At 43.3% G+C, this 14,770-nt stretch overlaps 1 protein-coding gene across 6 annotated transcripts in view; it reads right to left on the reverse strand.

Annotated features, from left to right (window-relative positions):
- Nucleotides 1-14,770, reverse strand: part of ryr1b (ryanodine receptor 1b (skeletal)) — a 75,178-nt gene that overhangs the window by 24,182 nt on the left and 36,226 nt on the right. For all 6 annotated transcript variants that reach the window (XM_068713559.1, XM_068713533.1, XM_068713525.1 and 3 more), the window contains exons 43-75: nt 13,851-13,968; nt 13,590-13,722; nt 13,231-13,325; nt 12,996-13,131; nt 12,732-12,915; nt 12,310-12,421; nt 12,080-12,200; nt 11,817-11,992; nt 11,482-11,702; nt 11,059-11,149; nt 10,650-10,790; nt 10,373-10,536; nt 9,997-10,075; nt 9,800-9,889; nt 9,471-9,611; nt 9,098-9,175; nt 8,931-9,006; nt 8,715-8,838; nt 7,849-7,964; nt 7,692-7,759; nt 7,354-7,475; nt 7,055-7,104; nt 5,352-5,412; nt 5,128-5,254; nt 4,931-5,039; nt 4,726-4,807; nt 4,359-4,489; nt 3,929-4,249; nt 3,566-3,806; nt 2,650-2,737; nt 2,458-2,550; nt 235-405; nt 95-154 (exon numbers count right to left, since the gene is read on the reverse strand). In XM_068713559.1, coding sequence (XP_068569660.1) covers nt 95-154; nt 235-405; nt 2,458-2,550; nt 2,650-2,737; nt 3,566-3,806; nt 3,929-4,249; nt 4,359-4,489; nt 4,726-4,807; nt 4,931-5,039; nt 5,128-5,254; nt 5,352-5,412; nt 7,055-7,104; nt 7,354-7,475; nt 7,692-7,759; nt 7,849-7,964; nt 8,715-8,838; nt 8,931-9,006; nt 9,098-9,175; nt 9,471-9,611; nt 9,800-9,889; nt 9,997-10,075; nt 10,373-10,536; nt 10,650-10,790; nt 11,059-11,149; nt 11,482-11,702; nt 11,817-11,992; nt 12,080-12,200; nt 12,310-12,421; nt 12,732-12,915; nt 12,996-13,131; nt 13,231-13,325; nt 13,590-13,722; nt 13,851-13,968 — 4,120 coding nt within the window. The remainder of the gene's footprint in view (nt 1-94; nt 155-234; nt 406-2,457; nt 2,551-2,649; nt 2,738-3,565; nt 3,807-3,928; nt 4,250-4,358; nt 4,490-4,725; nt 4,808-4,930; nt 5,040-5,127; nt 5,255-5,351; nt 5,413-7,054; nt 7,105-7,353; nt 7,476-7,691; nt 7,760-7,848; nt 7,965-8,714; nt 8,839-8,930; nt 9,007-9,097; nt 9,176-9,470; nt 9,612-9,799; nt 9,890-9,996; nt 10,076-10,372; nt 10,537-10,649; nt 10,791-11,058; nt 11,150-11,481; nt 11,703-11,816; nt 11,993-12,079; nt 12,201-12,309; nt 12,422-12,731; nt 12,916-12,995; nt 13,132-13,230; nt 13,326-13,589; nt 13,723-13,850; nt 13,969-14,770) is intronic.

A 14,770-nucleotide genomic window follows, 5' to 3' on the forward strand; every position in this document is an offset into this window, starting at 1 on the left:
ACAATGTTGACCACTGTGTGTAAACAAGGGAACAAGGGAATTTTAATATCTACTGTCATCTTCAATATGTAAAACAATTAAAAGGTCTACTCACCTTGCCTTGCAGATGCAGATTGTTGTGCAAGAACTCCCTCACCTCTTCATCTGTGTCTTTCTACAAGGGAAGAGATCAAGATTCAAGCGACATTCTGAATTTATTTGTTTAAAAAGTTGACTTCAAACACTTCAAAGTACCAGTGAGTATCTGAGCTTGGCGAGGTTGATGAGCTCCTGGTCTGCAGGAGAGCACATGTTGAGGCCGATAGGAAGCATCTTTTTTAACGCTGCAACGATAAGGGAGGTCTGCACGGAGTAGCGATCCCCCCGCCTCTTCTTCTTGGTACGCTCCTGCTCTGAGCCTCCAGACTAGAGACAGAAAGAAAAGTTCAGACCGATCCATCACTGTTCCACTTACAAGCCCCTGCGCCTCACACCTCAAACATTTCCTTTTCAGAAAACATTTTTGTGACATCGGACGCTTTCGAGAATATTAGACAAATATTAGACAAAAAAAAAAGCAAAGACGTAAGACTACTTCTAACACAAAACATAACAGAAAATTGACACAATGAGAAGCCAAGAACCAACTCTCGAGTAACATTTTACGCACAACATGCTGATAAAGTGAATCGACAAGTAAAAGTAATTATTCATCTGCTGAAATCGAACGACACGTTTATCAATGAATATCAACTTGTGGTGGCGCTTCAGGTGCTTCACTGCTGCATCAGCTGCAGTCGATACACACAATGCAGCCTCACTGTTAGTAGTGCAGTGGCCAGACAGGGCACATCCTGTCCACTGGACAGCACGCAGAATAGCACAAGTCTATGGGGGGGGGGGGGTCAGCTCCGTCGCCCTGGAGCTCTTCTCACACACTCCTGTCCTGAGGCGGCCAGTGTTCATTACCGACTGTTGTCTGGTCTTTACAGCAACCCCTCTGCCCTCAGCGCAGTGTGCCTCTGTGGGTCCAAACTGCTCTTTGGCCAAAGAGAGGTGTTGTGATGATCAGGCAACAGAAGCTTACCACAGTAATGCCCATCTGATAGCCCAGGAGAGGAGGTTTTTCATATTCATCTTACAGCAACCACAAAAAGAAAAACATTAGATACTCAACGATTTAATTTTATAATGGTGTCAATGAATTAGATATGGAGGGACGAGTCCAGTTAGTAAATGACTTGTGATGTCTGGCTAGCTTCAGTTTCTCCTCCTCGACATACGCTGCTGATGAATCAAGCGAATGATGACAGTGAAGAATGGTATTTTTTTTTGGGGTGTAAACAGGTAGTGAAGACGAAGCCGATGATAATATTCAAAAGAGAAGAGTCCCCCTGCGCAAGAATCTTTACCACAAGAAGCTGAAAGAAATCCAAGCGTCAATAACAACGTCTCCACATCACAGATGGCACAGTAGCGTGGGCTCCACAACTGTGTCCAACAGGGACGATCTGAAGGCAAACTGTTTATTAATCAAAAGACAGGTAGGGGGTGATGGCGCTCAGCTGCAGGAGTGCACGCTCCAAGAAAGACATACGCAGCTGCTCAGCCGAGCGCCATGAAACCTCTCAGGCCACTACGATCTACGGCAAAGAGCTTTCATCAAGCCGCTCCAGACCCCTACTCACACATATACACAAATATAAAAACACACACTCATGTCGCTAACACACGCCCAGTCACGCTCAATATCACTCAAATATGTCCCACTCACAGAAAACATTCATTACAGAAGCAGTTTCAACTAAATCTACATCTATACATTATTATCTCACCTATTGATCTGCATTATCGGAACATTGCTATTACTATTGTTGTGATTCTTCCACTGATAGTGTTTGTAACCCTGTCTGCCTGCATGTACAGTATGTGAGTGAATATTGGGGTCTGCGTTTTAAGAAGTGTGGAGGTTCCATGGGAGCGCTTGATGAAATGCCTCCCAAAACTCAGGGTGCCATGCGATCAGCACAGCGCTCGTGCACAAACACAATCTAACCTCTCCATCTCCGGCCTAGAGGCCCAGCGTCCAACCCCGACACAGGATATAAGGAGAAAACACAGTTAGCAACACTCCTGCTACTGCCTGAACACTATGTACTCCCACTTACATGGTCCTGGAAGAGGAGGGTATTAGTTATGTAAAGGCAGAGTACTCTAACAATTCTAGAAAATGATTATTATTTACCTGATGTTCTTATCCATTTAAGGAAGGAAAGGAAATAACAGCTGAGAATGGATTAAGAGGGGTTTCATTTAAAGTCTTACCCGCTTGGAATGGGTGGTGTTAGTGAAATATGAATTATTAGAGTTTAGTTTCTTCATGTGTTACAGCTCAAGATATGGAGTGAGTGAATAAAACATCTTATTGAGTAAAAGGCTATGTTCTTCTTGGCCATTTGTCTGCTTGTCCGCTCTCACCTTGCTCATCTTGCTCTTACTGTCAGCAGTCAGGAAGGACATGTTGTTGATCTCATTCATCACCACAAAGTTCTGCTCCTCCCTCTTAAAGTTCTGTGATGAATAACACAAAGAAAGGTGGTGGACCGCAAAGGACAGACACATTTCACAAAATAGAAAAAAATTAAATTAAATAAAAACAGAGAAACTCACGTGGGATTTGGACCAGAAAATGAAGACCTCTCCCACCATCCTGAAAAGCTCCTCAGCATCTGGGTCTGGACAGGTCAACCACCTCGCCCTGCAGGCAGAGACAGCAGTGGATACATTCAAGCACTCGAATCAAAGTCTGCAAGTCCTACTCCAGAGCTGGGAAAGGGTCAGACCTTATTTGATGACAACTGACCAAACTGGATTTATTTTTACTAAAATATTTTACTCTCTATTATTCTGCAAACAAGTCAAATGCCTTATATATGTCCTTTTCACAGATAGGAGTTGAATTACAATAGAAACCGCTTAGTTTTAATATTGATCCGCTTTGTTGCAGATGTGATTTCTATAAGCAGTTTCCACGGTATCTTTAAGCTTGCTTTAGGGGACCACAAGCACCACCAACTGCAAATACTGCAAATTTTCCCTTTTTGTATATTATACTTAAACATGCTCATGCCAAGGTTGCTCAATATCCTCTCTTTTTGTGGTCTTCGTCAGAAATAATCTGATTACATACATGATTTTTGTAAATATAGCCAGAAGAATTTTATCTATATTAATCCAGAATAACTACTCTGCTTTGGTAGATCAATGTATGTATTCCAGGTTTTTTATTTGTCTGTTTAATACTGTAATCTCATGAAGTCTGAAGCTTTACCACTTGAAGATTTAAACTGGCCATGCTGCTAAAGCACTGAACACTGATAAATCTTCTTTTTCAGTCAAAGATGTGCTTTAGTCTCCACACTGAATACAGTAATAGTGTGTCCATCAAAGTCTTCTTAAAGAAGAACAATGCTCATTGATTGTAAATTACTCAGGAAAGTGTCAACTAAATCTCAAACTGTGATACTAACGATATACAGCAATAATGCGTTTTACATATTTATCGTGTCCTCGTGGGTTCAGCTACCTGTTATTGTCCACGTAGCGGATGAGCAAGGGGTAGAGAGCATACAGGTCCCGACACAGCACAGCAAACTCGTCTCTGATGGTCCCGTTTTCGCTGTCCACCTCTATCTTGCCCTCCATGCGCAGCTGATCCTCCTCCGCCACCACCTTGCCTGAGCGCTTCTTCAGCTTTTCCATGGTGGGGATGAAGTGGGATTTAAGCATCTCTGGTTTAGCCCTGCTGACAATGGGCTGGGCAAACACTGGACAAGGGGCGCAGAGGAAACAGCAGTATGAGTCTGCATGGTCTTCTCCAAATAGGAGATGAACAAAATGTGAAAAAGAAGAAGTCTCGCATCACATTGAGAATCTTCCGCCCACTGACCTGCCAATCTCTTCATCCAGGAGGCCTCGTCTATACCCAGGTTGTTAACCACAATCTTCATGATGCTGCCCAGCAGCTGGTTCAGCTGCTCAGAGGTGATGGAGGTGCACAGTTGGCCCTCCATCTCGGGGAAGTTCTCCAGGCCCCTCTCCCACCAGCGTGGGAGGTAGTTACACAGCATGGGCAGGGTGATCTCAATCACGTGGGGCATTTCTGTGTAGCGAGCCCCGGACTCAGCCAGGTCATGGATCTCCTTCATGAGGACCTCCAGCTCTGGGATGTCCGTGCACAGCTCCTCCACTTGGTTGGGAAGACCCAGAACTGAAGATGGAGAGAGTAGACGGACGAAATAAAAGGTAGGGAAACAATTTATTATCAACCAAATCTAGGGTAATGTTGTGCCGGGGAGGAAAACAAGGCGAAAACTCACTGGTTCTCTCTCTGGGAGTCTTGGTGGTATAAACAGAAAACATGTTGTACTCATTCAGCGATGGCTCAAGGAAGGCCACCGGCATAGCAGCTGCTAAGTGGGCCAGACACTCGCCAAGAGCTGGTCGCTGCCTGCAGAAGAGAAAAATAACACAAAATGTTAATGAAAAGTCAAAATCAATCTATGAAAGCATGCTATTTTGTTTCCTGTTTAATGATCTTTAAGCTGTTTTTCCTGTGAATGAAGGGAATCAGGATTGAGGGTGAATGGATTTGGGGCCATTTAAATTATATTAACTTGACAATCAAATCCTATATAAAAGCAAATTGTTAAAGACACTTTCATAGATCCAGAGGTCTCTACTCACTTCTCTACATGTGGAGTCTTCACTGTGCCCAGAGAGTAGATACTGCACATCAAACGGTAGCAGGATATTTGCAGGTCATCCACTGAGGATGCAGAGAAGAGAGGCATTGCATTAGCTATGAGTCGCCCCTTTGTGTCGCCGAGTCAAGAGCCACAACGGGCGAGCCATGACCCGTTAACTCAATGGAGAGGAGCGCTGCACTCACACATGACGTCATCCCCAAACTGGTGCTGGGCGATGTGGTCGAACAGTGAGGTGAGGACTGGCAGCAGGGCATTGGTGGTGTAGTTGATGTTCTGGGCCACACCCTTAACCTACAGGAACACAGACACATATACAGATATCCGCTCAAAGGGAAGATTAAGATGTAAAAAAACAAAGCAGTTTGGTGCCATCTCTCACCTGGTTCCGACTGGACACTTTGCCCAGTTTCAGATTCTCAACCATCTTCTCAATGTCGTCAGCAGCACTCTCAAAGAACTGGCGCAGGACGGCCTTGACAATCTCAGGGCCCGATTTCATAACGGTCCTTAAAAATTAGGACACAAAATATCATCATCAATCAGATGGTTTGTTTCCATTTTCTTTCTGCTTGGGGTTTGTGATATGAACAGATTGTGAGTTACCTGGCATCCAGCGATCGTGAGAGGATGTGCAGACAGTTTACCACTGCGCTTGCATCTGTTCCTGAAAACAACAGCGCAAACATGTGTTGTCAGAGACGTCCACTTTCTATTAGAGCTCAATTTATTGTAAAAGACAGATTTATTCATAGAGTTAAGAGTTAAGCACTCCACTAAAAACAGAAAGCATACACAGTTACAGTAGTGCATTTTAAAAACAATGACCAAACTCAAAATTACATTAAAACCATTCATTTTTAATCATTACATAACTGAGACAACTTAAACGCGTAATTATGAAACAGTTGAACCATACATTGCTATAGTGTGCTATGCGCTCCATTTAAAACTTTGCAGTTCGTCTGCAGTTTTGCATTGACTATCATGTACTTGCCAGTGTCTAGTGACCGCTGGTTACATAAGAGTGAGTGACTAGTAGAGACACATGGTGGTGAAGATGGTGAATGAGGTTAAAACACATACTGCCTCACATAAGCCGAGCTGAGAACACTTCACACAGTGCAGCGCAATGCTGTCCTACCTGACACCACTACAGACATTCATGCTCAAATCGCTCTCAGTGACACTCTGGTATTTTTTTTTTGCTTTTAAAACCCAAACTCAGTGTTGTAGTCAAGACAACCTAAAACGAGAAAAGTCATGACCAAGACCAGAGTGTATTGAGACCAAGACTTCGAAGGGTTGAGACCGAGTCGAGACCAAGACCAGACCAGTCCCACACTGCGTGACACACTTCAGATAAAATATATAAATCAGACAATGCACAGGCAGTTTTGTCATATCCCTGCAGTTGTGGTCTTGAAATAAACAAGCACCATTCTGAGCAGAGACTTTCAAAAAGTGGTCTTGAGACCAATTTAGTAATACAACACTGAAAAGTACAACTGTATAAACACCTGGGCCAGATGTGTGAACGATGCGTAGACACAAAAAATTTAGAATTTATAAAAGAAGAAAGTGTGGTGAGAATGTGCCTCACTGCTGGTGAAATGATAAGCTGGACATGAAATATCGTCATCATCTCTGAGGTGTTTAATAGTGAAGACTGACGTATCACCACGATGATTGTTTTCAGACACATGTGATACATTTATTGTATTTGCGCTATAAATAGTCATAGCCATGTGTAAAGGTTGCAGGTAATTGCTGAACCTTGACTTGCACTACTTTGCCGTTCTTCTCATAAGACGGATGCAATAAGTGGTGGAGCAGGCTCAGTAATTACTCCATCCATTTATGGCTACTCGTATGAGAACCAATGAGGCTTGTGCACGTGAGTTCACTTCTACAATGATTGAGATTTATAAAACACAATCAGGGTTATGAGTGGCTTCATAAATCTGACGAATAGAATGCATATTCATATTTCTGCTTTTGTGTGTACACAGAGTTTTAGTTGTGAATTGTAAGAAAAAAAATAATAAAGCCAAGCAGAAATTGAGCTTAAGACAGAGCAGCATTAGACGAGTAGATCCAGTAAGCAAAGGAGGGATGAGAGTGTGGGGAGGACAGAATGTGTGATACAATGTACAGAATAACATCATGACATATATAAATGGGAAGGTAGGAAGCAAGAGGAAGTGAAACAGATCTGACTAAATAAAAATAATTCAGAAAGGGAAAACTGATTCAACAAAGGGACAGAGATGGTGAGAGGGCATAACGCCACCATGCAGGTTCCTTACCAAAAAGAGAAACTCTGTGCCTCACCAAAGCCCCCAACTTACAGAAGATACTGAGGTCGGAGGAGAAAAAGAGGAGAAGGGAGAACGGTAAAGGCAAACAGGGCAGGAAAGATGTTTGAAGTGACACAGAAAGCAAAAGGGAGGTCAAGGATTTCTAACTGGATATTTCACAATAGGAGAGAGCTGGAGACACAGGGAAGAGGACCGACACAGTCACAGTACTGTACTAGAGGAAAGCTAGAACAGATCATTCAGAGAACATACCAGTCCTTGGTTTCTAAAGCTTTTACTGCACATACCTGGCAATCATCTCCTTCTCTTTGTTGGAGGAATGCCCTCCACTACCCAAGACTTTAGCAGGAGTGGAGAGGAAGTACAGACAGTGGTTCTTGAAGTATTGATTGACCAGCGGCAGGAGGATCTATCAAAAATAACCAGATGAAATATGAACTGCAGAAAATAACTACCGAAGAAACACATCATCATGCCATTAAACAGGCTCCATGTTTCTGTGTTCATTAACAGGATGGCGACTACAAACCAACATTTCTGGCAACAATTACATGTATTTCACCAAGACTGACTCCCTACACAGGTTAGCTTCTGTACAGTTTCTATGCAGCATCAAACAGCTCACCTTCGCAAAGAATTTGATCTCTTGCTCATGTGGCGACTTCTCCACTCTACCACTGCTGACCACAGCCTCTGTTCAAAAAAACGGAATTAAAATCAAGAGGTGCATGTTGATTAAACAGTGCGCAGTTAAAAGTTAGAAGTCTCGCAAACCACAGTACCGAGATGAGCAATGAACTCCTGGGCGATGTCCATCCATTTAAGAAGCTTCTGGAGGAAGCCGTAGGCGAAACGCTTCTCAATGGAGGAAATGTCCTGCTCCATGTCCTTCAGTCCCCTGAAGAGAGAGGAATAATGAAATATAGAGAGGGGGGGAAACATGGATAGAACTGGGTCGTTCCTGTTATGCAGCAACATTTCTGTCCCCATGAATCACTTCCTTACATTTTCTTTAAAACGTGACAAATATGTATAATAAAATGTCTGAATTTATAGCTGTTTGTTTGATTTCACCATTTTCTTAATTTATTGTGTGTCTCTGAAGTGATTTCATCGTTGTTAGTAGTTTCTCACGTTCAAAAAATAAAAGACGACACTTCACTTGCGACCATTTTTCAAAAAAAAATTTGGGAGGGAACTCGAAGGTGTAAAGTTGGGTGAGCATACATTTTCACTCATGCCATTTTCCCCCATGTTTCATGGTGTTAATCTGTTTGTCACACTCAACAATGTCCATCCTGTTCGGCTAAATTAAGAAGAAAGTTATATTTGATATAGGCCTAGTAATAAAAGTTCTGTTTATGTTTAGACGGCTAGCTCGCTAAATCTAGATCACTCACAGAGCTAAGGCTAACTCAGCTCAAAATGTTTCACCCTGTCAGGTCTACAGACCAATATAAACCAGTAACTAATTATTATTTGAGCGCCATAGATTGTTCCTATGTAATGCAAAACGCATGGAAAATCTCTTTATGTGTCCAAAATGTTGCTGCACAACAGGGAGAACCCTGCTATCAGAGGAAACCGTTCTATGTTCTGTCCATCTATGCTCTAATCTTAAATGAACCGGTGAGAACATCCTGCTTACCTCGTCACAGCATATCCATTGAGCTGCAGGAACTTGAGCAGGTCCTGGGCCTTCTCCCTGTCCCTGGCCTTCTCCTTAGCCGTCAGGGTGTCATACGGCACGAGCAGAGGATGGGTGCCACCACCTAACAGAGGTCATTTTTGGACTCAACAGACTGCAAACTAGCAATGATCACTAAAAACAAACTCATCAGATGAGATAGGAAACCCCTCTTACCTTTGGACTGTAGCTCCAGCTTCTTCTTCCTGCCCCAGGTGTTGTGGTAGTTCTCAGCCAGCTGCTCGGCCATAGACTGCACGGTGAGGGTGACAACATCTTATAGTCAGGCTCCTGACAAACTATGAGACCTACAGTTACCAGTGCTGTGACGGAAAGATACGTACCTGCAGCTCTCTGGACAGGGCCATTCCTGCGATATCAATTGGCTGAGGGTTGTAGCCGTGACTGGGATCATAAGTGGCCTGAAGACAGAAAACACATCATACAGAGATGTGGTTCTCCATGTGAGGTTTAGGGGCCTCTAGAGGAGTCCAGGAGGTTCCCACAAAAAGATAACTGCTTTAATTTCACCATTGTTTCCCCCATTTTTAGTATGCACAAGTGCAGAACGTTTAAGAATACTGATTTCAATGGGTCACCAGTGTGTACTGTGAACAGATAGGTCGGATTATTTTCACCCCTTTTTTATGACTCATATTCCCTTCAGGAACAGCGTATTCTAATACCTAGTGGTTTTTTCACTCCTCTTTCTTTTACCTGAGCAGTTTGGGAGATCTTGCGTGTGGCGGCCTTCTTCTCCACTTCTCCCTCCCCGTCTCTGGCTTTATCCAAGGTCCACTCCCAGGCCAGCATGGCTTTGACGGATTCTTTGATGGGCCAACGATAAATCTCCTTGTCCTGAGAAACAGAGAGAAGAGGATTTAAAAAACATCAGTGAGCCTGTCAACAACACACTGTATTCAGAATGTCGTGAATCAGCGATGAGACGTTCATGGCTCAGGAATACTTGTTTGATCCTGCTTAGCCAAAGTTCAGTACCCGTGTGCAGATGATCAGGATTCAGACTAGACTAGAAGAATCATTACCTTTTCAGAGAAGGTTTTGTATGGCCGCAGCATTGGGTGAGACTTAGCGTTGTCATCCAACAACTCGCCATAGGTCCAGTTGTTCTGAATCTGAAAATAGATTTAACCATTGAGATAATTAATACAAAGTGCAAAACGATTTCAAAAAGACAAACAGGCACTTCCATTTCTGGTGATTTACATGTTTCGTAACTGACCTTCTCAAAAGCCCATCTGTCATGAGTGTGCTCTGCAAACTTGTTGATGAAGGCATCCAGCCTCTCTGGGATGATGGTGCTGTGAATAAGTTATATTCATATTTAGTGTGAGGCCATGAACACCATCCACTATAAAACTTGTGGATTACGTATGTAATACCCTGTTAGTGCTTCGGTCATGTCCCCTCACCTGTCTTCCTCACGGTTACTTCTTTTTATTTTTTATTTTGAAAATGAAGTGTACACTCAAGACGTGAGAAATCACATCAAATTGCACAAAACATTTTTTTCTTCATTGTAACCGGCAGTGAATATTTGATTATACAAATGCTCATTGTGTAAATGTTTTTGTACTGTCTTGTATTTCTCTGCTCACTTGGTGGTCTCCACTGGTTTGGGGTCAAAGTTGCCTTCAGCATCCACGGAGGCCTTCTTCTCCACGTGAGAGGAGTAAGTGGCATCCACGTAGTCCGGTGGGATGGCTCCTGCTATAGCACAGAGGCAGGGCATGGCGATCTTGAAGAGCTCTGCGTCGTATTTCTGGAATTTCGGATGACAGCGGAGACGTCACGTTGATAATGACACAAGCTTTAAACCTGTGTGATCACGCGGTTTGAACACTGTGCGTGGACACCAAGAGATTCCGCTCTCACCTTGTGCGCCAGAGACTCAAAGATTCCCCAAAAGAGTTTACGAGACAGATGCAACTCCTCCTCTGAGGTCACCCCGAAATTAGCCCATCCGTTAGGCAAGCAGTAGTACTTCCAGCAGCGCTCATAGTGATTGGTCAACAGCTGAAACAATTAATTACAGATCGAAATAAAATATAGATTTAATACATGGTATTCCCAAGAAAGCTTGTAATTACTGGATGTAACAACTGAACAAGAAAATGCACAAGAAAATGAAATAATCACTGTGATGTAAGTAATGCATACATTTCTGTGTTTGAATTGATTGTATATTAAACACAGATTGGGTGTATATATTTCGCATTTCTTTTTGTTTCTATAAAAGTTCTAATAATGAAGCAAATACAATAGAATTAAATGGCAGGCCAACCTTGAGAGGCATCTTTGCATATTCGTTGAGGATGGGCACATCAAATACCAGCCGTCTAAGCAGATGCTGCAGCATGGAGGGTCGAAGGTACCTGTGAATGTCATCGAAATGCTTCATGAGGAATCTAGCTGTTTGGAAACGGATGTTGTTTCTTTCGGGGTTCTATATTATTGTGAAATATGTTTCAAATTAAATATTTTTATATTAAAAGAGTTGGGTACCAATCACATTTGAACCAATATCTGGAATTGGGTACCCCTACCCAGTGGTGCTACGGTACTTTACTCTCTCTGTAATACCGAAAACGTAGATTTAGTTGTAAGTTTAGTTGAATTCTGTACCCAACCCTAACTATTACAACCATTCAGATGCCCAATTATCATTCACATGTTTCCAAACAGAGAGGTGGGGAGTGGTACTGACTTGCAGAGCGACATGAGGCACTCCTCGATGACGTCCCTCTGAGCCTTGGTGAGGGCTCGGCCACGGGACAGGCGGTAGATGGTGTGGAGCATGGAGTCGATCATGATGGCCCGGTGGTCCGTCCCAGCAAACAACGGGGCGCACTTGGTGAGCAGAGGCAGCACAGCCGAACAGAGGTAACGGTTCAGGGCCAGGGCCATTTCAGTCGTACTGAATGACACCTAGAATCACAGAGGTAGACAGAAAAACCATTTGTACCCTGTGTAATACTTTGGAGACGGGTGGAGTAGTAAGTAACAACTCTTTGCTGTTATGCCGTGTCTTTTCATAGTCACCGTGTCCAGAGAAGCTGCAGCTCTCATGTCAGGCAGGAAGCCAACCTCCAGCACATGAAGCAAGAAGTCCTGGTTGTCGATACCGTACACTCTGTCGAGGAACAGCACCATGGAGGCCTTGTGGTCTGGCACAAAACTGGCGGACATCTTAGGCTCAATGATCTGCCCATCTGCTGCTTTGGACAGAAGAAATCAGATGCAGGAGTCCAAATATTGCACACTTGCACAGCGCGTCCATACATGACTCCAACTTAGTTTCATACCTTTCCCAAAGGCAGGAATCTGGACGGATAAGCTGATGACTCCCACCAGATCCTCTATGGGCACCAGAGACCTCAGGATGGCCCTGATTCTGAGAGCTTCACCTTTGCCTGCTTGGATCAACTGTAGACATGAACATTTATGACACACTGTGTGAGACCAACCGCCGCTCTGAGCCGAAGCGCCTGGAGGCTCAAGAGAAATCAATATTGTGAAAAGCCGTTCTACTCACATGCATCTCGGGGGCGCAGCGACCCAGCAGATCGATGAGGGCCGAGTAGAAGGACATGATGGCATTTCCCAGATGGACACGGTTCTCCTCCTGCTGTTCCTCACCACCGAACCTGCCAATCAAGACAACATGATCGCATAGATTTACAATAATGTCAATTCATTTGTCCATATTATAATTTGTTGAGTCAAACAGTGCAGTCTGTATCACATCTACTGCGCCAACTAGGGATGGTTGATTTTGCATTCAGCACTCCTTAACTGGTGACTAACCAGTTCATTATTCTAAAAAAATGATAAGAAAATGCAAAATGACGTGACATAAAAGAGGCACTTTCTCTTTACTCCGGCGCTTCACTGTGTAAAGGGTGAAAAATGTTCTCTTGGCGGTTAACCGTTGACATCCCTAGCACCAACACTTACATGAAGCGTCTGTCTTTTTTGACAGTGGGTCCGTCTCTTGCCGGATCCTCTGAGATCTTGATGGCCTCCTCCATGGCAGCCAGCAGACCATTCCCGCCCTCTCCTCTCAGGGCCGGGCCGAAGCACTCGGGTCGGCGGATGAGCAGACGCACCACGACATTGGCGTTCTCCTCCACGCTCTCACCTGTGAGGGCGAGCGAATGTCAGTGACGGTTACAGTGAACTCAAAGCAACAAATGCAATCGGTACATGGAGGGTGCTGACCGTTAACAAAAACAGCAAAGCGGAGGAAGTCCAGGTATCTCTCTCCTCCACAGGGGTTCCAGCCGATGTCAGGGTAGCCCTTAGAGAGGAGCATTGGACACATCTGCAGACCGCAGCCCGCCAGGTATGTCACCACCTGCATCACCACGCATGTGAGGAGACACAGAGAGAGACTATGAGCTAACAAGGCCATTCATGCGTTTCTTTCTCGACATCTCTTTTTATTTTCTCATACCATTTCCAGGTCCTGCTCTTGTAGAGCCAAGGCCAGCTCATTGTTGTCAATGCAAGAAGCCGCAGCCACATCCAGAGGTGTGGACCCACGCATGCCTGCAAATGTAAAACAAGGAAGTCTGCATTTGTTTGTTCTTTGCTGAAGATACAGGCCAGTCATTCTATCTTGTTCTATGTGTTTTCTACTGTCAGGGGAAACTTTCACAGGGCCGCTGAGTATGGAAAAAGCTTAGAATCTAATCTTTACATATTTTTAACATAGTTTTCAAATATTCAACAATCAATAAATATTTCTAAATAAAATCTGGAAGAAATTGCTCTATGTACAGTACAGTCAACAGTGTAATAGCGGATACTGACCCAAGCCGATGCCGCTGTTCTGTAGCAGGTAGCTCAGATGGTCAAACATGGAGCGCTGGTTCTGTCGGCTGATGCGACAGAAGTAGCACAGGAAACGACAGCAGTTGGTCACCATTTGGGGGAATCGAATCTCCTGGAGAGAAAAAGTGAAAAGATCGAGTCAGTCTACTCTGGACTGTAATTAATTCAAATGTCCAACAGGACAATTATACCGGTTAGACTGAATAGGAAGATAAACTAAGACTGAAAATCATCAGTTACCTTAGAGTCTCCTCCTCCACCCAGCACATTGACCATCACTTCCATGACAGTCTCATGCATACCAAGAGCTCTCATCAGATTGGGGTGTTGATAGAACACCTTGTTGTTCATGATGTTCCTGAAAGAATTACAAGAAAATAATTACTGGTTAAGTTCTGATGAAACATTGGAAAACAATTGAGATTAGAGCTTTTTTTTGTTGAAATTCTTTTGGTACAGTAGCTTGGAATACAAAAAATACATCAGCCCAGGGGTAAGATTTTTTCTTTAGCCATCCACAATTTTTTGAATTTGGTAACTTTGTACATTTTTGGAGAGGTATAGTGTGCATGCATAAGCAATGAAAAAATATGTCAGGGGGGGATTTAAAAGAGAATGGAATAGAGGTCGATGAAGTTTGTTGAGCTAAAACAACGTTATAACCAAAATCTATGCTAGTCATTTGCTTCCCGAGCCCCACACCGTCTCCAACATGTGGCATCGTCTCTAGCTAAATGTGCTTTCTGCTTCGGAGTAATAAACAAACGAATAATACACTTCCACCCAAATTCCCCCCACATGTGAGAGTTGGTGCATTTCCACAGACATTTCCACACATCCAACCAGACCTCCTTTGATATTGAGAGGTTACCTTCTCTTTCCCATTTTGCTATAACATATTCTGCAGTGTGGGATCTTTTTTGTCATAAAGCCTTTACGGAATCAAGAGAATCAAGAATGATTCAAATGATTGTTTGAATCATTTTGGTAGGCACCAAAAAATATTCTCAATATTGGATCATCAAGGTAATGTTATGTTCAAAATGATTGCGTATCTAGAGGTAAAAATAAAAACGATTTCTATAACAATCAGGTTTTTCAAGATGATATTTTTTTAAGTCTAGTCTGGAGCTTTTGACAAAAATATATTATAAAAAGTT

The sequence above is a fragment of the Cebidichthys violaceus genome, unplaced genomic scaffold (assembly GCF_023349555.1).
Source record: "Cebidichthys violaceus isolate CVI_PGR_0920_01 unplaced genomic scaffold, fCebVio1.0.p SCAF_1, whole genome shotgun sequence".
Lineage (NCBI taxonomy): Eukaryota > Metazoa > Chordata > Actinopteri > Perciformes > Stichaeidae > Cebidichthys > Cebidichthys violaceus.